General features: G+C 62.3%; 1 protein-coding gene across 11 annotated transcripts; it reads left to right on the top strand.

The window, feature by feature from the left end:
- The first annotated feature begins 99 nt into the window (after positions 1-99).
- USP19 (ubiquitin specific peptidase 19) lies at positions 100-21,883 on the top strand. 11 transcript variants are annotated; one of them, XM_075053438.1, is made up of 28 exons: positions 139-230; positions 3,899-3,998; positions 4,170-4,414; positions 6,247-6,303; positions 7,397-7,525; positions 8,087-8,220; positions 8,551-8,958; positions 9,314-9,581; positions 9,715-9,871; positions 9,964-10,035; positions 10,561-10,676; positions 10,997-11,211; positions 11,526-11,727; positions 11,814-11,947; positions 12,144-12,302; positions 12,388-12,498; positions 12,672-12,782; positions 12,938-13,039; positions 13,410-13,550; positions 13,733-13,851; positions 14,077-14,214; positions 14,304-14,668; positions 15,361-15,471; positions 16,005-16,221; positions 16,548-16,700; positions 16,815-16,978; positions 17,059-17,237; positions 21,645-21,882. In XM_075053438.1, exons 3-28 carry the CDS (start codon positions 4,306-4,308, stop codon positions 21,783-21,785), a joined length of 4,212 nt encoding a protein of 1,403 aa, XP_074909539.1. In that variant the 5' UTR covers positions 139-230; positions 3,899-3,998; positions 4,170-4,305; the 3' UTR covers positions 21,786-21,882. The 11 variants fall into 11 exon arrangements, with proteins under 11 accessions (XP_074909534.1, XP_074909539.1, XP_074909537.1 ...); XM_075053436.1 differs by lacking the exon at positions 21,645-21,882 and adding an exon at positions 19,079-21,621 and having other exon boundaries at positions 11,033-11,211; XM_075053434.1 differs by lacking the exon at positions 21,645-21,882 and adding an exon at positions 19,079-21,621 and having other exon boundaries at positions 11,003-11,211.
- The last annotated feature ends 413 nt before the right edge of the window (positions 21,884-22,296 follow it).

The raw sequence follows: 22,296 nt of genomic DNA, 5'->3' as shown, positions 1-22,296 counted from the left end.
CCGGGCGCCGGCAGAGGGAGGGAACGAGGGCAGCGGCCGGCTTCGTCTGGCGTCACATGACCGCTTTCCCTCCCCCCCCCCCCCCCCGCTTTCCCTGCAACGCGCTCCCGCGTCACGTGGGCTCGTCCGCCGGCTTCCGGAAGTGCGTCACGGGCTCGGGCCTGTCTCCTGAGTCGGCCCGCTCGGAACTTCGGCTCGAAACAAAACAGACCGGAGCGGCGGGCGGGGCCGTGAGTGCGGGACGGGCCGGGGCCGGGGCCGGGGCCGGGGCCGGAGGGGCCGGGGCGGCCCGGCGTGGCGGAGAGGGGCGGCGCGGGTTGAGGGCCGGAGCCGCGGCGGCGGCGGGCAGGGCCGACGGGGCGGCGGGAGGCCGGGATGCGGCCCGGGGGCGGGGAGCGAGGCGGTGTGGGAGGGCGCAGCGGATGGCGGCGGCGGCGTGAGAGGAGCCTGAGGCGAGGGGGCTCGGGGTGGGGCGGGAGCTGGGGGCGGCGGGGGGCAGGCGGCGCAGCCGCGGGGCACGGCAGGACGGGCCGACCGCGGCAGCCTCGGGCAGGAGCCGCGGGGCTGGGCCGGTGCCTGGCAACCTGGTGCTCTGCCGGTGTGGGGGGCACCGCCTGGGCCCGGGGCCCTCGGGCGGTTGGGCAGAAGCACCGTTCCCTGTCCCTCTCCTCTCTCCAAATGCCTGAGGCCGGGCAGCGGCGCAGGAGAGGCCGGGGCCTGCCGCCGGCTGCTGTCTGGTCAGGCTCATCTTCCCTGGAGACTTGTCAGGGCCTTCGAGGAGCTGGGCCTGCCGGGCTCCCTACGCAGCACAGCTGTAAGGGCTCGCTGCTGCTGTCACGGTGCTTTGGGGCCACGGTGATTTCCACACGGGTCGGAAATGTTACGTGTGGCAGTGCTGGGCTGGGCGCCTGCCCTGAGTGGCTCTCTGCTTGTTCTGGCTCAGCCTGCGTGTCAGGCACGCTGAGAAACTGAAGTAAGAGGCGAGCTTGAGTTTTGAGACTTCTGATCCCCCAGGGTGACAAGGAGCAGAAGGTGACAAAAGTACTTGTGGGCGCGAGGGAAGTGTTTCTGTCAGCTGTATTCAGGACATGGAGGAGCCAAAAGTCCATTGAAGGATGAGCCTGGGAGATGGCCAACCTCCTCCACAGCCACCCCAGTGAAAGCCTTTGGGTGCTGGGGGGGGTGGGTGGTGGTGCTGCAGGCAAGAACCAGGGACCTCTTCCTGCCAAGTGCTAAATGTGCCCCAAACATGGGTGGGGGTGCACATTGTGTCTTGTGCACCTTCTGCTGTCATTCCCTAAGCATTTACACTAGCCTAGTCTGGTGCTGCTGCGGGAAGAGGCAGCCCTTCTCCCTGACCCTTTGCTCCTTTTCCTGAGTTCTCCCTTTCCTCTGGCCAGTGAAAGTGTTTGTGCAGACCATGCATGAACTGGGTTGGGGAGCTGCTCTAGGGTAAGACAAACCTGGCAGAAAGCAGTTTCACTCTGGCTGGCGTCTTGATCCACTACATGCTGCAGCCATGTGGGTCCTCGCACTGGCACAATGGCTGGGAGAGCAGAGGGGAAGGATGCACCTCCTCTCTCAGCAGCATGGCCAGGCTTTCCCAGCTTGGAGAATGATTGAGTAAGGTTTTGTATGAGCACCTAGACCATCAGGTGCTTCTCGGAGGTACACCTGGCATCTCTCCAGGGCAGCCTTTCACCATCTCTCCCCTGCAGCTGCTCCTACAGTGCCAACATTAGTGGTGCCAAAAACTCTGTGCCCCTGCACACCCAGGGGCTGAGCATCCCGCCTAGCTGCACGTTTCCTGATGGCAGAGAGGCAGAAAGTCTCAGGGATTAGAATAGGTGAATGGGAATAACCTGTGCTTTGCCTGCACGCCTCCAGAATCCTGCGGTGCCCACAGCGGCCTTGGGCTGCCATCAGTCTGGCAGCTAGAATCGGACAGAGCTCCAGCCCTGCTTGGTTCCCGCCTGCCATTAGGAATAACTGTCGGCAAAGCACCCGAGGGAGCCGTGCCCTCAGTGAGGCGTGAGAGCAGCAGGCTTCTCCCGGAGGAGTGACAGCAGACACACGACCCCTTCTCGGGCAGAGGGTGATCCTTTCTCAGCCCTCCAGGACCCTCCTTGGAGCTTGCTGTTGCCTTGCCCAGCAGTTACCCTATGCCACCCCTTCAGCAAAAAATGCTTTCCCGTGTTTGCCAAGCCCAGGTTAGCTTTCTCAGTGCTGGGAAGCATTTGTAGCTGACCTGTTTTGGTGTCGGTGGGGGCCGGAGCTGAGCAACAGCATGCTGTTGGCATCAGAGGGCCAGCCTTGCAAAGCACAGCCACATTCGCCGCTGCAAGGGTCCCTTCCCATTCCCTCTGCAGCCAGAGGCACTTCTGCATCCCAGGGAGAGCCAGTGTGTGTAGCAGCTTGGGGGTGGCATTGCTGTCCTCCCACACTTTCAAGCTCTCTGAGGCTGATGCTGGGCCCTGCTCAGCATCCCCATCTCCAGGTTGTTTCGGGTCCCTCCACCACAGGTGGCAGGAGCTGTCTGCGCCAGGCAGCCAGGCTGGACTTGGCGCTTGAGCTTTTCTCTTGGCTTTGGTGACTCTTGGTTACACGGCCAAGCTGGCCTGAAGAGAAACGGTTTGGGCGCAATGCCTGTTGTGGGGCTGGCTTTGCCAAAGCTAAGAGCAGGGCAGGACTGCTTTGCTCACTGGGGTCCCTGCAGTTTGTGGCTACGTCTCCAAGTTTGTGGCTACTTGTTGCCCCGAGCATTTCTAGGATACAAACGCCTCAGTGATGTGGGGTAGGTAACACAGAGCCACCAGTGTGCTCCCTCTGACTGAGCATTTCCCTTGGAGGTGCCTCCTGTCCCTGGCCATGCCCAAGCGGAGCTATGGGGTCTGTGCTTGGTACGCAGGTGAGGGCAGGACAAGGTGTTCCCGAGGGCATGGCTTGCCTCCTGCTGAGGGAGAGGCAGGCTCAGTTTAGCTGGGCTAGACCAGGGTGCTGTCAGGCTCAGCTCTGCATCCTCAGATGGGAGCAGGGCCATGGGATGTGGCGTGAATCAGTGCACCGGCAGCTGCTACAGGCTGCCGGCACCTGGGGGTGGGCCGGATCCGTGCGGCAGGGCCTGCTCCACCGCAGCAAACCCCTGCAGACTGGTGAGCGCTACCAGGGTCAGGGTGTGCAACCGGGGCAGTGAAGGAGGAAGCCTTCCCAGCTCTCTGCTTTCACCACCTCCTCAGAGGCACCTCGAGTGGGACTGTTTTCAGTGGGTTGTTCCAGCTCTCCTCTATTGAAGCCATGAACACCCGAGGGCGAAACCAGAGAGCAAAACCGAGACCAACCCTCGGGCCAGCAGCTCCCAAACCCATAGGGGAGTTGGCTCTGCCTGGGAAGGCATGTCTAAGGGGGCAGGGGCAAGCACCCTGCCTGCCCTGCGCTCTCCCTGGGGCATGCGGAGCAGAGGTGTCCTGTTTCCAGGCCAGGCCCCGCTGACGCTGTCTGTAAACCAGCAGGGAGATGAATACGCAAGGTGCAGTCATGCTGGTTAAGCTCCCAGCTGGTGGGCGGAGGGAGAGGAACTCTCCTTTTGCCAGGGAGTGCCGCTCTCATCTGTCACGGGAGACTGTCCCGGGCCTGTTCCCGCTTCTCCCCTTTCTTCCTTCTTAGGGTGTTACTCACTCCAGTTCCCACCCTCTTACATGGGGCACTGTTTGACTGAAATAGCTGCTGCCCCGAGCTGTGGGGTGGGCTGCCCCACTTGACCCTGGAGGCTCGGTTTTGCAGATCAGGGCCTCCCCATCTCCTCACCCTCAGCTCTGCCTCTGGGTGTTGTTAGCGCCGGCGGCTTCTCTGGGCCAGTGTTGCTGTAGTGGGAACCATGAGCATGACAATTGCTTTCCAGGTTTTTAATGTGTGCCACATACGGAAGACCCCTGGTTGTATCTTGGGAGCTCTGACAAGCCCATGCTTTTGGCAGTAAGCGTTGTAACAGCTGTGATGAGGTAGGTTTCCTCACTGAGCGCTGCGTGGGGCTTCCCGTAAACGCTGCAGTGAAGGTCGTGTGAGGGCACTGGTCCTGGGAGGGCCTGGCGCTGGGGCAGAGAGCAGATCCTGATGCTATTGGGCCTTCTCCACCTGCTCCTCCTGCCACGCTCACTCTCTCTTCTCTTTAGGCCACTAGTTCCTTGCCAGAGAGTTTGACCACAGAGAGTCGCCAAGATAGCTGGGCCAGGAAGAAAACGTCGCACCCCTGACCCAGACTCCATTACTGACCCCGGTGGGCCGTTTGTGTCCTCCAAACGGCTGAAAATGTCCAGCAGCACCAATGCCCCTGGTCAGAGGAGAGTGTCTCGGGGCTTGGATGATGCCACCAACAAGAAGAAGCAGAAGGATCGAGCCAACCAGGAAAGCAAGGAAGGTGAGAGCCCCTCGGCAGTACTGTGGTGAGCAGGCCCATGGTTTCTCGGCCCTGCAGGGTGGGAGCCTCGCAGCCATCTGCTGCAGGATAAGCAGATTTAACTAATCGCTTCCTGCAGCTGATGGTAACCCGTGTGATGTGGGATCCTCTTCAGCACAGTGTCCTGCCTGGACCTGTAACCTCCTTCCTTTGGGCACTACTTAGCCCCAGCTATGTGAGGAAGGTCAGGCCTGCGGCCTTGTTAGCTTAAGCCTGGCATTGGCCTCGGTGGTTGTTTCTAGACTGCTTTTGGCTGGGACTGAGCTGCCCCGATCCAGAGGGAGCAGGACTGAAGCCTGCGGGTGCTCTTGCAGCTGGAGGCAGTGCTGCTTCCCCATCGGTTTGCCGAGGCCAGACGCTGTGAGGCAGCGACTCGGGTGCTGACAGCACCTGCCAAGTGCGGGGCCTGTGGGTGGGGCTGGTGCTTTGGCTTCTGTGTCGGGGCAAGGTGTGGCTCAAGTGAAATAGTTGCTGTGCAGTAATTCCTTCTGTAGCTGATGTGTATCTGACAAAAATGATGCTTCAGGTGCAGGGAATGCCTGCGGGCAGGATGCAGGCAAGAGTTCCTGCGGCCCTGGAAAATTGCTTGATTTCTGTGCCTGCTCCGTTATGACTGCTGTAACCTCAAAATCACAGGGTGTTTTATAGGCCAAGGTAAACGAGCGCTTGCTGAGGTCTGTGCTTGAACGGCCAGCTGCAGTCCCCGATGCGAAATTCCATGGTGCAGAGTGCACAGCATTGCACTTTCTCTCACGTGGAAGGTGTGCTGTATCTCTAGTAAGGCCTGACACTCTACACCTTCAGACGCAGGGGCCTCCTGCCTTCCCAGGGGCTGTGATGTGGCCGTGCTGTCTCCTTCCCCTCTGTGCAGAGGTGGCGAGGGGCTGGAGCAAGCTGTAGATCCTCCAGGCAGTGCTGCTGCAGCACTTCTCACACTACCAGCCCCACCAGCACCTTTGCACCAGTGACTCCAGTGGTCAGCAGAGGTTCCCTACTGCTTTGTAGCTGGTCAAGGGAGGCAGTGACAGCCCTCTGAGCGCTCCAGGGTAGAGACCACAGCTCCTGTTGCTGCTGTTTCTCTGCTCCAGGACCAGGTGCTGTTGCTTTGAGCCCCTTGCCTGGCAGATCTCACCACCCTGTGGGGGTGGACCAGGCCCTGAGACGCTTCTGGCTGTTGGAGGTAATCCTGAGGGGAGCAGGGATCAGGTGTCAGGTCAGTTTGGTTCCCCAGCCTGATCTGGAAGGAGGTTTTGGCCACAGACATGGGCAGCTTGCGCAGGAATGGGAATGTTAAAGTGCAGCTGGGCCACGTGTTTCTCTCGTTACAGCAGAATTGGTTTGAGCACAACCAAACATCAGGTTCTCCCTGTCAGATCAAGGCAGGAACTCCTCTGTACAGCTGGAGGCTGAGGGCCTGGTGCACTGAGCAGGGGCACACAGCCTGGTTACCACAAACTCCACACTGAGACATGCCTCAAAGCAGCGCTGTCTGCATGGTGCAGTAATGTTGTGTTGCTGCCACTGTGGTGCTGGTTAGACTGGGATATGGTGGTGTGGCCCAGAGCAGCAGTCCTGGGGGCTGACTTGCGGTGGTGCTGCAGGTAGGGCTCCGGGAAAGGGAGAGGTGTGAGGAAGCAGAGCAGGGAAATGAGCAGTACATGCAGAATGAAAGGCCTGTGCAAAGGTTCAGGGGAGAAGGTGATGTGTGAAATTTTGGGCATCAGCATGCTGGCCTATGCTCTTGAGGTGACAGAATGACAGACCTGCCCGCGCTCTGCTTCTCTGCCCACCAGTGTCTCGCCCTGAGCTCGAGCAGGCTGAGACTGCCCAGGAGAAGGACTCAGAGGAGGGTAAGTCGAGGTGTGCGCCGGCTCTCAGTGCATGGCCGTGGAGTGCCCTTGCCAAGGGATCTGAAGCTCTCACCTTGTCATTGTCCCATGCTCTGGCATTGAGCAGAACTAACCTGAGCGCTCACTTGCCTCTTAGGGAGGTAGTTTGTCTTAGCAGGGTGCAGCCTTCCCAGGGGTGGAGAAGAGCCATGGGCATGTGGCAGGCTGCTTCCGACTCAGGTGTCACGGTGCCACTGAGCACAGCTCTGGGATGCCTTGCTGCCAGCATCTGTCCTGCTTGTTTTTGAGCAGGGAGCCATGCTGGGCTGGGAAGATCCCAAGCTGTGTCACCCAGCGGGCATTGTTGGCTGGTTTTGTGCCTTGGTCCAGGCCTGCTTTGAGGACTGAATAGGACATCCTTATGCCACAGAGGGTAGAACAAACCTGATAGAAATTAAGGTGATTGAAATCACCTTTTTGCCTTGAAGACTTCAGGACACCACAGGGCCGGTCCTGAAGCCTTGCAGGCACCTGATGGAGGTTCTGCCTGCAGCGGCATGATGCTGCTGCACCATTTTCTCCCTGGGTGCGGTGTTCTTGCCCGGCTGGCGGGCCTGCCAATGTTTCAGCCATATTAGCAGTGCTCACCTGGCAGGAGTATAATGCTTTGGTGATTGCAGCTGGGCTGCTTGGTTTGCATATGCAAAGGGGAAGTGGCAATTTCTGATTGTGGTCAGAGTCCATTTGAATTCCCCAGAGTAATTCTGTGGCTTCCTCGTTTCCTGGGAAAGCAGCGATTGCTTTGTAGTTGGCAGGAGCCACCCCTTCTTCCCAGCCGCTGCTGTTGCATGTGATGGGGCCAAGAGCAGCGCTGCCTTTCTGATCTCTCCAGTTCCCACTGGGATTCACCTGCCCTGCTGCAACATGTGCTCTTGTCTGTGGCCTGTCTGATGAGAGCGGGCTGTGAACATCTTGTTTAATTGGCATTATCTGTGTCCCCTGCGTTGACGTCCTTGAACCGAACGTGCATTCAGGCTTGTGTTCCCCAGTCAAGCAGTGGGCACTGCAGGCTCATGCCCCAGCAAGTAGATGACACTTTCCTCCCTCTTCCTAGAGCTGCTGCTGGACTGGAAGCAGAACGCTGACGAGATCATCGTCAAACTGAACTTGGGCAGTGGAGCTCTGAAGGTGGAGGATGTAGATGCTGCTTTCACCGACACGGACTGTGTGGTCAAACTACCAGGTATGAGGAATGGAGCAACTGCTGCAGGCGTTTCTCCAGCGGGGCTTGGCGCAGCTCTGGACTAGACGTGGGACTGATCCAGACAGGCATAAAACCTTTCCTTCAGAGGCAATGCCTTGCTGTCAGCTGGCACAGGTTCAGCCAGCAGGCAGGGCTGATACAAGAGCTGTGTAAAAGAAGAAGGGTATAGAGCTAGGGAGGGCAGGAGCTGGCCTCTGCCAAGTGAACAAGTGCCCACTGCTGCACTGGTGCGTCTCTGTCCCCTGCTCACTGGGATGACTGAGTTGCCCCTAGGCATCCCTTGGAAAAGCGACTGTGCGCCTGAGGGCAGGGAGGCCCAGGGCCTTCCTTCTGGGAAGGAGGCCAGCCAGATGTACAAAGCAAATCCAGGGAAGCTGGCTGAAGCCCTGAAAGCTCTTGGGGTATGGTGGCAGCCTGCCTGTGGCCTCCTTGGCTCTGGATGAGTGCTCCCTTGATCCTTGGGGCAGGTGAAAGGGGGCTGTGGATTAGGTGACAGCTGCCTGGAGCGCTGCCTGAGGTGCGGTCCCCCTCTGCTTGCAGACGGGCGCCAGTGGAGCTGTCAGTTCTATGAGGAAATTGAGAGCTCCTGCAGCAAGGTCCAGTGCAAGAAGGGCAACTTTCTACAGCTTGTGCTTCAGAAGAAGATCCCACTCCATACCTGGTCTTCGCTTCTGGTGAGGAGGGGAGAATCTGCCATTTGAGGATGCTTACGGAGCTGGGGGGAGCTGGGGTGAGGGTTTCACTCCCTGCTCCTGAGCTACCCAGGGAGCAATGTGGGGCACATCCTGCATCCACATGGTGTGTGAGGGCAGTGAGCCAGCTGCCTCTGTCCCAGAGAGGGGTGTGTCATTGTACCCCTGTTCCCACCTGCCACATAGCCTCCAGGTCTGGAGCAGAGCCCCAGCGCACTCTGGGAAGGGGGTGTGAGGGTGAGGGCTTGGCAGAGAGCGTGAGAGGTGCTGCTACCTGGATAGCTTCCCACTGTGCTGCACTGCTTTTCACAGAAGAGAAGGAAAGACGGATCCAAAGAGCTGGCCAAAGGGACCACGTGCTGGGAGAACGGGAAGGAGAAGGCTGCTTCTGCAGAGCTGGCCCCTGAAGAGCCAAGGGCTGAAGGTGCAGAACCGCCAAGGTCCCGCCGGGAGCCCTCCAACCCCAAGCGCGCTCCAGGAAGAAGTGAGGCTCTGGGAGGGAAAAGCCCAGCCAGCCCAGGGACACAGAGCGGCCCCAGCGCCAAGCGGGCAGTATACCTCAAAGTGGCTCCCACTGAAGAGGAGCCAAATGCCAGAGTCACTGGGAGCGTGGAGCCCAGCAAAGGACACAGCGGGAGGGCAGGCAGCCGCCGCAATGGCAGAGCCAGCCAGGTTGATGCGCCCACAGCCCTCGCAGACCTCGCACCGCCACTGGAGAAGGTACCCAAGGACCCAGCCAAACGGGGCACCCCTGCTCCCTCAGCCCCGCCGCAGGGGATGTTGCTCACGCAGGGACCTATCCCTGCTGATGAGATGGGCTTTGGGGTTCCGTGGGTGCTGCTGAGGGCTGGCGTGGGCCTGGCTGTGGTGGAGGAGAGGGTGATGTGAGGACCCTGCAGTCACTGGACTGATCGTGTCCTCTGGCGCTAATGAGGCTGAACCGAACATGGGACGAGTGGGGGAAGCGGGTGACATGGAGCTGTGCCTGCCTGGCTGGCAAGAGCCACAGCGGGTGGACCAGGGCAGCTTGGGGGTGACAGTGTCTGTTTTTCACCGTGTGCCTCTGTCTTGAAAGGCTGTGGTTTTGGCCAAGGAAAGTGTTCCTGTGGAGATGCCACCTCTCGCAGCTACCACAGAGGTGTTCCCCCACCGTGTTGCCACCTGTGTGGAGAAGAGGGTCCTGCAGCCAGGCAGCCCTGCTGAGGCCTTGCGGGGCCGGGACTGCACACCTGTCCTGGGAGAGAGCTCTAAGACTGTCCCAGCAGCCACCCCTCCCGCGGGCAGAGACGGTGAGAAGAGGGACTGGTCCAAGGATGACGTGGCTCTGGAAGCAGCGGCTGATGGTGGGTGGCTGGAGCCCAGGGGCCGGCCTGGTCAGGAAGGTCCATCTGCTCAGGACCTTTCCTGGGTCAGCCTGGAGCACTGCCTTGGTGTGCAAAGAAGGTAATGTCTCTCTCCACGGCTCTCCTCTCTCAGAGCCAGAGCCTTTTGTGAGCCTGACCTTTGTCAAGAATGACTCATACGAGAAAGGCAATGACCTGGTGGTAGTGCACGTCTACGTGAAGGAGATCCACAAGGAGACGTCCAAGGTGTTATTCCGGGAGCAAGACTTCACCCTGGTGTTCCAGACAAGGTACAAGTGTGCCAGGCTCCTGCAGAGCTCCTGGCTGCGGCTGGACTACTTGTTTGTTCACCTCTTCTCACTCGCTTCCGATTTCTTTACAGTGACACAAACTTCCTTCGCCTCCATCCTGGCTGTGGGCCCCACACAGTGTTCCGGTGGCAGGTGAAGCTCAGGTATGGCTCCTGTCGTTCTAGTCTGCACTGGGGAAAGGGAGCTGAGAGGGCAGAGCTGGAGCAGGAGCCAGTCCTGGCTGGTGGGTCTGTGCAGGGAATGCTCATTTCTGCACCTGGGGGCCTCCCTTACACCGTGCTGTGTTAATGCCCCAAGCCTGGGCTGCCTTGGGTCTGTGTAGTGGCTTGCAGTGGAGGAAATCCCAGCATCTTCTTGCCTGCAGTTCCCCCCGTAGCCTGTTCTAGAGCTCTTGGGGACGGTCAGACCAGCCTGTGTGCACTTTAGGTAGTATGTCCAGCAGGAGGGGGCATATGGAGCCACGCAGAATGGATCTGGCAGGAAAGGGGCCCTCTGTGCTCAGTGTGGCCAGGCTCAAGGGTTTCTACCCTTTGTCAGGGCCACCTTGGAATCAGTGCTGGCCAGGTCCCTACTGCCTGGAGGCCATGGCCCTGCCTTGCAGAGGCTTTGGCATGTCTGAGGCTGCTGGGGGATCTGGGGCACCCCTGACCTTGCTGCATGTCTTGCAGGAACCTTATTGAGCCGGACCAGTGCACATACAACTTCACGATGTCTCGCATCGATGTCTGCCTGAAGAAACGCCAGAGCCAGCGCTGGGGGGGGCTGGAAGCTCCAGCCACACGAGGTCTGCACCCTGCCTTCTTGTCTTGCCTACCTGCTGCACCCTAGTGGGGCATGGGCCATCCTCACTGCCAGCAGCAGCCAGCTGGTACCAGATCCTCCAGCACGGGGTTGTGGGGAAGGAGAGAGGCTGAGTGGGTGCAGGTAGGAGGGGTGTAGGGCAGGGTGAGCCAAGTGCTAGGGGAAGGGCACTGCTGTTCCCCTTGCTTACAGAGAAGAGGGGTAGGAGAGAGCCTGTGTGTGAGCATGGACCGAGCGGCTCAGCCCTGGCGTGGGCAGCGCGTGGTGCTGCTAACCACAGGCCCACCCTTCCCCCTTTTTAAGGTGCAGTGGGTGGTGCAAAGGTTGCCATGCCTACAGGCCCTACCCCTCTGGACAAGAACCCCCCGGGCAGTAACCAGCACCCCCTGTCCAGCAAGGAGGAGGCCCGAGCCAGTGACAAAGAGAAGCCGCGTGTGGAAGATGGCGGTCTGGATGGCGTGGCAGCCCGTACAGCCCCAGAGCATGTGGCAGTGAAGCAAGAGCCGCACATCCCCTCGGTGAGTAGGGATGCACAGGATTTGACCTTGGCGGGGGGAAGGGGAAGCCCATTTGTCCTTCTCGTGGGACCCCACCTCCTTGGTGTTGCTCTGGGGACTGACAAACTGTTCCTGGAGGAGGGGGCACTGCTCCTCAGTCATAGCTGGCAGGACTGAGGGCAGTGGTTGGCCTGTCTATCCCAGTCCTGGTGGGAGATAGCGTGATGGCTCCAGCCCAGCCACATCAGAGGGGTGCCTTGGGCTTTTGGGTTCCCCTGGTATTCCCAGAGAGACCCCTGAGCGCAGCACCCTTACACCCATCTCTGCTTCGGCAGCCCAAACCGACGTGCATGGTGCCACCAATGACACACAGCCCTGTGAGCACCGAGAGCGTGGAGGATGATGAGGATGAGGACGAGAAGAAGAAGGTCTGCCTGCCTGGCTTCACTGGGCTGGTGAACCTGGGCAACACCTGCTTCATGAACAGCGTCATCCAGTCCCTGTCTAACACCCGGGAGCTGCGCGACTACTTCCATGGTGAGCCCACACTGGCAGCCCAGCAGAGCCCTGCCACTCAGACGGTGCAGCCAGCAGCCACCCTTGCTCTCCTGCGTCTCTTACAGATCGGTCCTTTGAGTCTGAAATCAACTACAACAACCCGCTGGGGACGGGGGGACGCCTGGCCATTGGCTTTGCCATGCTGCTGCGAGCGCTGTGGAAGGGCACGCACCATGCCTTCCAGCCCTCTAAACTGAAGGTAGGGCCGCAGGCACCGGCGTTACGCAGGAGTTGCTGTGGGTCAGGGCCCAGCACTCTGCTGTAGGCACCTGGCTGCACTGCTACTGCCACGGAGAGCTAGGTGGGCGTGGGTGGGTGCAGCCATACTTTGTGCATTGGGCAGGCAGTGCTGCCGGGGGTGCCGCTGGCCAGCCCTGACTACTGTGCTCCCCTAGGCAGTCGTGGCCAGCAAGGCCAGCCAGTTCACTGGCTATGCCCAGCACGATGCTCAGGAGTTCATGGCCTTCCTGCTCGATGGCCTGCACGAGGACCTCAACCGCATCCAGAACAAGCCCTACACAGAGACTGTTGACTCGGATGGGAGGCCTGACGAGGTGAGGATGTCCCTCCCCAAAGGCACTGGGTAAGCAGCCCTGGCCTGGGTAGTTTAGTGTAGTGCTGAGCCCTTTCTCCCCGCAGGTGGTAGCTGAGGAGGCCTGGCAGCGACACAAGATGAGGAATGACTCTTTCATTGTGGACCTCTTCCAGGGCCAGTACAAATCCAAGCTGGTGTGCCCAGTGTGTTCCAAGGTAGGGCAGCCCTGGAGGCTCTGTCCCTGTCCTGGCTGTGCGGCAGCAGGCTCCTGGCTCTCGGAGAGCACAGGTCACAGGGCAAGGCTGGATCTTAGGTCTGCTAGGGCTACTGCCCCGCTGATCTCAGCCACAAGCACTTCCCACAACTGAGCGTGCTCTTGCATTTGCAGGTGTCCATCACCTTTGACCCCTTCCTGTACCTCCCCGTGCCCCTCCCGCAGAAGCAGAAGGTGCTGACCGTCTACTACTTTGCAAAGGAACCGCACAAGAAACCCATCAAGGTACAGGACATAGTCTGCTTTGGGGAGGGAACCTGAGGGGGCTCCTGGAGGTGCCCCAGGCAGCTGGTTATGTGCCAACAGGCTAAGCCTTGTGTTAAGTAAGGGCCCACATGCCTTGGTGTGCTGTGACTGATGTGGCACTTTCTTGGTGGCAGTTCCTCGTGAGTATCAGCAAGGAGAACTCCAGTGCCATGGAGGTACTCGACTCAGTGGCTCACAGCGTGCGCGTGAAACCAGAGAACCTGCGCCTGGCAGAGGTGAGAGTGCTCAAGCTGGGGAGCAAGCCATGGGCTGCTCTTGTGGGTGCCCTGGCTCCCACAGCTCTGCAGGGAATATGGTCACTGACAGTCCTTTGCCCATATCCAACATGTCCATGGGACGGATTTTGTCCACGGGCAGCAGTGTCATGCACAGGGTGCTGCTGGGCAGATCCCTGCTCAGGAGGGGCTGGGCCACTGCAGTAGGGCAAGGGATGTCCATCCTCCCCTGGTGAGGTGGTGAGCTGAGCACAGCATCCCTGTGGTGCTGCTGTCCCAGCAGCTCACTGTGGGGCTGAGGTCTGGCTTTCTCAGGAGAGGAAGCATGGGGTAGCCCTCACAAGGCCCCACTCCACTGCTTTCCTGGCAGGTGATCAAGAATCGCTTCCACCGCATGTTCCTGCCATCCAACTCGCTGGACACAGTCTGCCCCACAGACCTGCTGCTCTGCTTCGAGGTGCTGTCCCCAGAGCTGGCCAAGGAGCGGGTGGTCGAGCTGCAGGTCCAGCAGGTAAGAGGGGATATTGGGTCTACTGGGAGGCATGCAGGAAGGCTGAGCCTGCAAGCGGGGCTGAGCAGGAGGGGGAGAGCTGCATGCAAGGGTGACTAGCTGCAGCGAGCACGGGTGCCCACCAAGGCTACCTTGTCCTGCCTGGGTGCCCTTCCCTGCCCGACGGGTCCTTTCTCCTGCAGCGTCCACAGGTGCCCAGTGGCCCCGTTGCCAAGTGTGCAGCCTGCCAGAAGAAGCAGCTGCCGGAGGATGAGAAGCTCAGGCGCTGCACGAGGTGCTATCGAGTCGGTTACTGCAACGTGTGAGTTGGCTTGGTGCCTGACAGGGAGGGAGGGTGTCCTTCCTTGAAAGGCTGGATGGGAGAGCTCAGACCACTGGGAGGAGGTGGGATGGGCCTGGCCTTTGGGAGAGAGCCAGTCTGGCTCGTGGTGCTCCCCTTGTCCCCATTGCACCCCTCTGCCACTGCTGTGCTCCTGCCTGGGGTGGTCACGGATGCTGGGTTCAGCAGGGGCTGTATGTGTTACAGGGCATGTCAGAAAACACACTGGCCAGACCACAAGGCTTTGTGCCGCCCCGAGAACATCGGTTTCCCCTTCCTCATCAGTGTGCCAGAGTCCCGCCTCACCTATGCCCGCCTGGCCCAACTGCTGGAGGGCTACGCAAGGTGAGGGTCCGGGAAAGGAGGGTGCTTCTGCCCCAGAGCTGAGCTCAGCCCTGTGCCTGGCCAGCTCTGACTGCCACCTCCTTGCCCAGGTACTCAGTCAGCGTGTTCCAGCCTCCATTCCAGCTGGGCCGGATGTCACCGGACCAGGGGCTGCAGCCTCTGCTCCCAGACAAGCTGGACCCCCTGGCCAAAAGCAGCTGTGCAGCAGCCACCTCTGCCCCTGAGCTGGGGGATGTGGATAGGGCTACCAGCCTCCTGCAGGAGCCCCCGCTCTCACCAGCTGTGCCTGAGCTGCACCTGGAGCTGGGGGACACTGGCACTGTCCGGAGCAAGGTCCTGGCAGCTAGGAGTTCCCTGTTGAGCTTGGATTCGGGCTTCTCTGAGCACATGGAGTCGCAGGGCGACAGCTGTTGTGAGAAGGAGCCATCCTATGAGAGAGCACTCAAGCCAGAAGGTAAGAGGTGCTGCGGTGCTAACCGTGTCTGTGCCAGGAGCCCGGGCAGCCCCAAGAAAAAACAGGAGCAATGCTTCCTCCTTTGGGGGACCCTCTACCACAGCATCTGTTCTCTCCTTGTGAGCTTGGTCTGGAGACCCTTGGGAACATAAATGAGGCTCTGGGAGCTGTGTTTTGGGAGTGCTGCCCCACCTGAAATGCCTGTCTGCCCACGCTCTGCCTTGCCCTGGCAGGGCCCATGGGGCAGAGCAGACACCTGACTAGGAAGGATTCTGGAGTGTTGTGTTGCTGTGGGAGGGGTGGGAAGGCAGGGGCTGGCAGAAGACTCAGAGTCCCATGGAAGGGCAGAGCCCAGCGCGGGCTGAGCCCCTCGGGGCTGTGAGCGCAGCGTTTCCCTCGCTCTGACTCAGCTGCACGGGAGCAGCCTCTTGCGCTCGGCTGCCTGGCTGTCACGTTTCCAGACACTCGTCTCAGGATGGCAGCAATGTGCAGCGAAGGGGCAAGGCAGGCAGAGGAGCGCAGCTTGCCAGGGGCAGGCGCCTGCTAAAAATAGTCAAGGACATGGGGCACGTGGTTGTGTCCCTTGCAAGGCCGTAGCATGTGAGGTGGGGGGTGGGGGCACTGCAAATTCTTGGCCCCTATGCAGGGCAGACAGGCAGTGCCACCACAGATCTGTCCCTGCCTGTCCACAGCTGCCATCCCTGGGTACCAGCACACTCCAGACTCGCTGAGTGCCCGTGCCACGCAGTTTTACATCAACAAGATCGACGCTGCCAACCGAGAGCACAAGCTGGAAGATAAAGGTGAGCACAGAGTCCCAGAAAGCGTCACCTTCATCCCTCGTGACCTCTGGTGGGGTGGTGGATCTGCCTGGCCCAAGGTGAACCCAGATGTGACAGTGGCCCCAGGCTGGACAGCGAAAGCTGTATCTGGCACAGGGGAGGGCAGGGCTCTGCTGCACAGAGCTGCTGCCTGGAAGCTCTTCTTGGGCATGATGTTCCTGCTCTCCTCAGCAAATAGACCAATTCCCTTCAACCTCCTGCATCCACAGAGGGTCTGTGATCTCTGGGTCACCTCTTGTCTGAATGGGATGCCCTCATCCAGTGCTGGTTATGTAGGCGCTGCCGAGAGGGGCTGTGCCAGCCTTGCTCCCTGGCTGGTTGGGGGGCTCTGCTACCCTGGGATGGTGAACCTGGCCATGGGGCACCTCTCCCTTCCTGGCAGCACTGCATGATCACCATATCGAGCCAGGATGGGCAAGACTGCTCCTAGCCCCAGCAAGGTGGCCTGGCCCAGCCTTGTGGGGCAGGTGTGTGAGGTGTGCTCCCCTTTGCAGGTGACACCCCCCTGGAGCTGACAGATGACTGCTCCCTTGCCCTGGTGTGGAAGAACAATGAACGCCTCAAGGAATTTGTGTTGGTGGAGTCCAAGGAGCTGGAGTGCGTGGAGGACCCAGGCTCGGCCAGCGAAGCAGCCCGGGCTGGCCACTTCACCCTGGAGCAGTGCCTCAATCTCTTCACCAAGCCCGAAGTCCTGGCCCCGGAGGAAGCGTGGTGAGGGAGGCGGCAGGTTGGGTTCCAGCCTGTGGGCCCAGGCAGCAGCAGGGGTGTCCCAGGAGCTGCCCAGGCCTGCACGCTGTTTCTTCTGGTGGCCAGGGGTGTTGGGCTGGCCTTCCCTGTGCACTGGGGAGGGAGGCCATAAGCCAGCAGGGAGCAATGCCAGCGCTCTGCAGGATTGTGCTGGCCTGCCCCTCGTAGGGGAGGCTGAGAACCTCCCGCATCCCCTCTGCCAGCCCCACATGTGGGGGACCTTGGGACTGGGCTGGGCTGTGAGACCCGAGGCTCTTCCCATACCGGTAATGAGCACACTCTTTCCCCAGGTACTGCCCCAAGTGCAAGCAGCACCGTGAGGCCTCCAAGCAGCTGATGCTGTGGCGGCTACCCAACGTCCTCATTATCCAGCTCAAGCGCTTCTCCTTCCGCAGCTTTATTTGGAGGGACAAGATCAACGACATGGTGGACTTCCCTGTCCGGTGAGAACCTGGGAGACGGAAATGCCTGGGTTGGCACTGCCTGTGCTGCCCTGCAGCCTGGCCTCTCCCTGCCTATCGCTGACTGTCCCCGACTGTCCCTGTGTCTCTCCCCAGGAGCCTGGACCTGAGCAAGTTCTGCATTGGCCGGAAGGGCGAGCAGCAGCTGCCCATGTATGACCTATATGCTGTGATCAACCATTACGGAGGCATGATTGGGGGGCACTACACGGCGTACGCCCGCCTGCCCAACGACAAGAACAGCCAGCGCAGTGACGTGGGTGAGGATCTGCCAGCCTTGCTGCCCCACCTCTCTTGCAGCCGTGGCCCGTCTGCTTGCTTAACCCTTCTCTCATCTCAGGCTGGCGGCTCTTTGACGACAGCACAGTCACCACCGTGGATGAGAGCCAGGTGGTAACCAGATACGCGTATGTCCTCTTCTACCGCCGGCGGAACTCTCCTGTGGAGAGACCCCTGCCAGGGCACCCCCCAGACCACCGAACCGAGCGCACCCCCTCTGCGGAAGCTGCTGCCAGCCAGGTGAGAGCTTGCGTCCCTTTCGGCACTGTTGGAGCCACAGAGCCTTGAAATGCGCCCAGGTGCCCACGCACAGGGCCCAGCCCATTTCTGCCAGCACCCACGGAGCCTGGCGCAGCTGCAGTGTGGTGCCTGCTCCTCTTTGACACCAAAGAGCTTGTGCCAGCCAGGCACTGGGGCCTGCCTTGCCCTGTTCTTGCTGTGAGCTTGGGACGGTCTCTACCCTGAGGGACCACAGGAGAGCTGGTTCCCGTCATCGGGGTTGGAGTGCTGATGGGAGGGCACTGGAGGAGGCGGGAGGAGACCCAGCCTTGCCAGGGTCTGCACCAGAGGAAGGTTGTGAGCAGTGCAGTAGGAGCTGGCTGTGCTAGACAGCAGTGAGAACCTGCCCTAGGCAGTCGCTCTCGAGGCAGGGTGGGGGATGCTTTCTGCTGGGGCCCAGCTTGGGGCCAAGCTAGGTGCAAAAAAGGCAAAGGCCAGTGCTGAGCCAGAGGCCTGGCAGCCCTCCGCAGGGTGCTGAAGAGAAACCTGCCAGAGCGAGCTCTGCTGCCGGGCCGCCTGGGAGGGAGGGGTGGCCCAGCTGGCAGGGTGCTTTCGGCATGCGCTGTCGGGGAACGGTTTGGCTGATCTTTGCGTGAACGTCAGACACGAAGGCCCAGGCTGGGGCGCGGCGCGGCGCCCACCTGGCCAGCCCCCCCCCCGCGTCTCTGTGCTGCAGCCCTTCCCTCCGTGCTCGGCACCCCCGTGGCCCCGCGGGGTCTGACGACGATGCTCAGCTCATCTCTGGCACGTCTGCACGCGTGAGGTCCATCTGGCCTGGCCCGTCTGGCTCGCGCAGTCCTCGGCCCGGCACCGGTTAGGCATCCCGGCTCTCAGCTGGGGACAGGAGCTGTCCATCTCTGGGGCGTCGGGCACGTTGGTGTCTGCCTGCCTGGGCTGCTCCTGTCCTGGGGGGCTGTGCGTGTCCTGGAGTAGCCCCGCTCGCTGGGGGTGGCCTGGGCAACGGGAAGGCTGAGCTGCTCATCCCACACCGGCGGTGGTGGGAGCCTTCAGGGGCCCGGGCGGCACTGAGGCTCACTGTACGTCCCACAGCGCCGGGGTTCGTCCGGTCCCCTCGTGGCGCCGGGGCTCATCGGGCCCCCGGCAGCGCTGGACCCCCCACAGCAATGGGGCGCGTCGGATCCCGCCGGGGCTCAGCGGGTCCCCGAGCGCCTCGGAGCACCCGCACCCCCCCAGGCACTGGGTGCCCTCCGGAGACCTGCGCCCCGATTGGCCGCTCTGCGGATCACCGGCACAGCGAAGGGCCGGGCTGTGATTGGCTGCCTGTGAATAATCCTCCTGGAAGCTGGGCTACGACTGGCTGTCGGAGCATCCCCACCCACCAAAGCAGAGCTGTGACTGGCTGTGCTGTTGATCGTGCCTCCTGCTCCCGCCGCCCCGGCTGGCTCTGGATTGGCCGTTGTCTGAAAGATCCTGTTGGGATCCCAAAAGCTGGGCTGCGATTGGCTGCTGCCTGCCCCCTCGCCACCTGGACCCACCAATGCCAGCGCATCGGCTCCACCGGGATCCACCTGCCGGCTCCGCTCCCTGCAGCCCCACGAAGACCCTGCCCGGCAGCTGCCCACGCTCCCTCCCGCAGAGCCGCCTGCCGGAGCCTGGCTGCGCCCCACGCACCGGAGACCCCGAAGAGCCGCGGGGGCGGGCGCGACCGCGATGGTGCTGCATGGGGAGGCGGGCTGGCTGGGCACGGGGCTGGGCTTGCAGGCAGCCGCCTGCCCCGGGGGATGGCGAGGGGTGTTGCCCGTTGTGTTCTCCAAGTGCTGACGCAGGTTTCCACATCGCAGGCTTCTCTGATCTGGCAGGAACTGGAGGCTGAAGAACAAGACCTGCAGCTCGAGGCACCCCAAAGGCCTGCAAGAAACTCCTGGAGGCCTCGTGGCCAGAAGCGGAGTCCGGGCACCCCCCAGCACCCAGACGAAGGCTGCGTCAGATACTTTGTCCTGGCCACCACGGCCGCAATCGTGGCGCTCTTCCTGAACGTCTTCTACCCACTCATTTACCAGACCCGCTGGAGATAGGCATGGGCACGTGGCCAGCTGCGGGAGCAGGGCTGCCGGGCACGCATGCACTGTCCTAGGATGCGACGAAGACGTCGGGTGGCAGGACAGAAACCTCCGGGAAGGACTCGCCGAGGGAAGTGTGGGGCTGTCGGCTCCTGCCTGTCTGCTCTGGCATCTCCCGTGCCAGCTGGCAGGGCTGCGTGGCCAGCCTGCTGCCTTGCCAAGACGCAGCCCAGAACCAGGAGCCCCTCTGCCCTCCCTCCCTCCCTCTTGCTGTCTGCTGGGAGTGGGGCAGACCTCGTGGCTACCTGCTGCTCAGGAAGGGACATTGCCACTGCAGTGTGGCTGGGGCCTGGGAGCCCCCCAGGAACGTTGACCACCTTTGCTTGGCTCCCAAGAAAGAAGCAGAGGCCTGGCGGGAGGCTGCAGCAAGGGCAGGATGCCCTGACACGGGTCCTTGTCCGGGTGCCTCTCCCAGCTGTGCTGCTGCGGGAGCCTTGTGCTCCCCAGGGCTAGCGTGACCCGTGGCTCCTGGGCCAGCCCGGTCCCTCCTGCCACCCTCCCCCTGAGCCTCCTGGTGCCAGCTGCCCCTGCACTGGGAGTTGTGTGCACCATGCTCCCATGCTGGGGCTGAGCGGGCTTGTCACCGGAGGCTCAGCCCCACCACAGCTCCTCTCCCCCGGGCAGCTGCTGGGGAGCCTGGCAATCTGGGCTGGGGTGCCCATGGTGAGCACCCACCTCTGTGGGCTGCTGGCTCCCAGCAGCCCCCAGTGCTTTGGGGCATGTGGGCTGTCCCTGCTTGGCCCCAGCAGGCTGTGTCCGGGGGGTCCGGGTTTCTGCCGGGGGAGTGCGGCGCAATGCCTCGTTTGCGAGGAGACCGGCTGCCCATGCTGCGGGAGAGGTGTGGGCTTGGGGAGTGCAGGTAGGACCTCGGTGTGTTAATAAAGCCAGGTTTTCCAAAGAGATGCAGCATCCCTGTCCTGTGTGATGGGACCCCTGCACAGGGGCAGGGACTCTGTGCTGGACCTGGTGACCTTTCTGTGCCTGAGTTGACTCTCTCTGGCCCAGCCGGCATGGGGACTGTACCCTGGACTCCGGCAGGTGCCTGGTGCACCATGTGCAGCAGTGGCCTCGGGGGAGAGCTCTGCCTGCCAGTGCCATGGGGCACAGGCTGGGCTCCTGCTCCCCAGCCGTGGGGCAGCAGCCCCAGCAGGGCGCATGCAGGTCGTAGGGGCCCGTAGGGCCGGTAGCGTGTGGTCCTGTGGGGCTGGAGCACGGGCTGCGGCTCTAGCAGTGTCTGACATTGAGACGTGTTGCCCTTGGCCGAGTGTGGCTCAGACTGCTCTGGCGTGTTTGGGTGCGAGTGGTGACTTCAGAGCCCTGTGACTTCCTTTTCCGTCTCCGTCGCTGTCCCGCCGGCAGTGCCCTTGGCTGGCTCGGGAAGGATGCTTGGCAGGGAGGGGGCTCGCCTGTGTTTCCGGCTGGGGCTTGAGCCGGACAGCGGGGAGCCCAGAGCTCCCCCCCATTTCGGTTCTGCACCCCTCTTGCACGTGCGCTGTCGTGTCCTCCCCGCCAAGCGGGTCCCAGCCGGGGAGCCCGGCAGGGCCGTGCCGCGGTCATGAGGTGCCCATCCTGGAACAGTCGCCTCATTGTCTGCAGCCCTGGGCCTCCGTGGCTTCCCCCGCTCGCCCACGGCGCTGGCCTCGTGGGGCTGAGTCAGTGCCCGGCGCCGGTGGGGTGACCTCTGCTCCGGCTGGCGCTGGCACCCTGGGGTTGGGGCCCACAAGCCGCTGCCTGCACCTGCCCACCCGCCTTCCCTGGAGGTGGGTGGCCAGCAGCAAGGCCCGGGCTAGGTGCTCTCGGCCCTGGAAATCCCCTCTGGTCCTGCGCTGTTCCTCAGAACCAGGCAGGCGCTGGCAGCCTGCCCCGTGGCTCGTCGCTGCCGCCCGGGCTGGCCGGGTGCCCGTGCCCCGGCGCAGGGCTCTGCTCAGACCGGCCCTGGCCGCGGCAGCCCCGGGGGCACGAGTGCCGGGCTGGGGAGAGGCGGCAGCGCCGGGGCCGGGCTGAGCGTGCTGCAGCCTGGCTCTTCTCTGGCAGGCAGGTGGGGGCTGCCCCTGGGGACCCTGGGCACGCTGCCTTCCCCCTGCCCTGCTGCTGGGGGCTGGCACCAGCTGCTGCTCTCCGGGCTGCGGGGCCGCACGTGCTGCCTGGGGCCCCTACCCCAAGGGGCCCCGTCCCCCTGGCACCCTATGGTCCCCGGGAGCAGGGAGGGAGAAGATGGGTGGGCAGGGTGCCGGTCTCCCTCTCACAGCCCTGGTCTCCCTCTCTCATACCTGCCTTCTGCTTGCAGGGATTGCCCCCGGTGCCGTTCGGATCTGGCCTGGCCCCCGAAGGAGCCCCGGCGCTGGCTGCGGAAGGCCTCCCTGAGCGCTTCACCAACCCAACCGAGCGCCCGGCCCCCTCCTACAGCAGCATGGAAGAAGTCGACTAGGGCATCGCGGAGCGCCTGCCCCGGGGGGTGCGGGCCGGGCCGGGCGCCGGGGGGTGGGGGAAGTGGTGGGGGGTCGGGGTTTGTCCTGCACTCATTAAACTCGCTGAACTCCACTCGCTTCCGCTGCCTGCTGTCCCCTGGGACCCTCTGGTGCCTGGTGAGCCGCCCCAGGCCACCGTGTCCCCCAGTGTGCTGTTGGGACCCCCGGCATCCAGCTGCCACGGGTGCCCTCGTGCCCCGTGCCCCCTGGTGTGCTGTGGTACCCAGTGCACCCTACAGCTCCGTGTCCCCAGTGCTCCTTGCAGGCTACTGCCCCCCACCCCCTGCCCCAGACCCCCTGGCACTCTACACCCTGCGGCTTGCTGTCCCCGCTGGGCTCTGCTGCCCGCAGGGGGCCCCTGGTGTGACTTGGTGTTCGCTGTCCCCTGCTGTCCCTCAGTGCTGGGTGTTTCTCAGTGCACCCTGCAGTGGCGAGGGGACACCCAGTGACCCCCGATGCACCTCGGTGCCT

Source organism: Buteo buteo, chromosome 21, assembly GCF_964188355.1.
Source record: "Buteo buteo chromosome 21, bButBut1.hap1.1, whole genome shotgun sequence".
NCBI lineage: Eukaryota > Metazoa > Chordata > Aves > Accipitriformes > Accipitridae > Buteo > Buteo buteo.
This window is presented reverse-complemented; position numbering and strand designations above follow the sequence as displayed.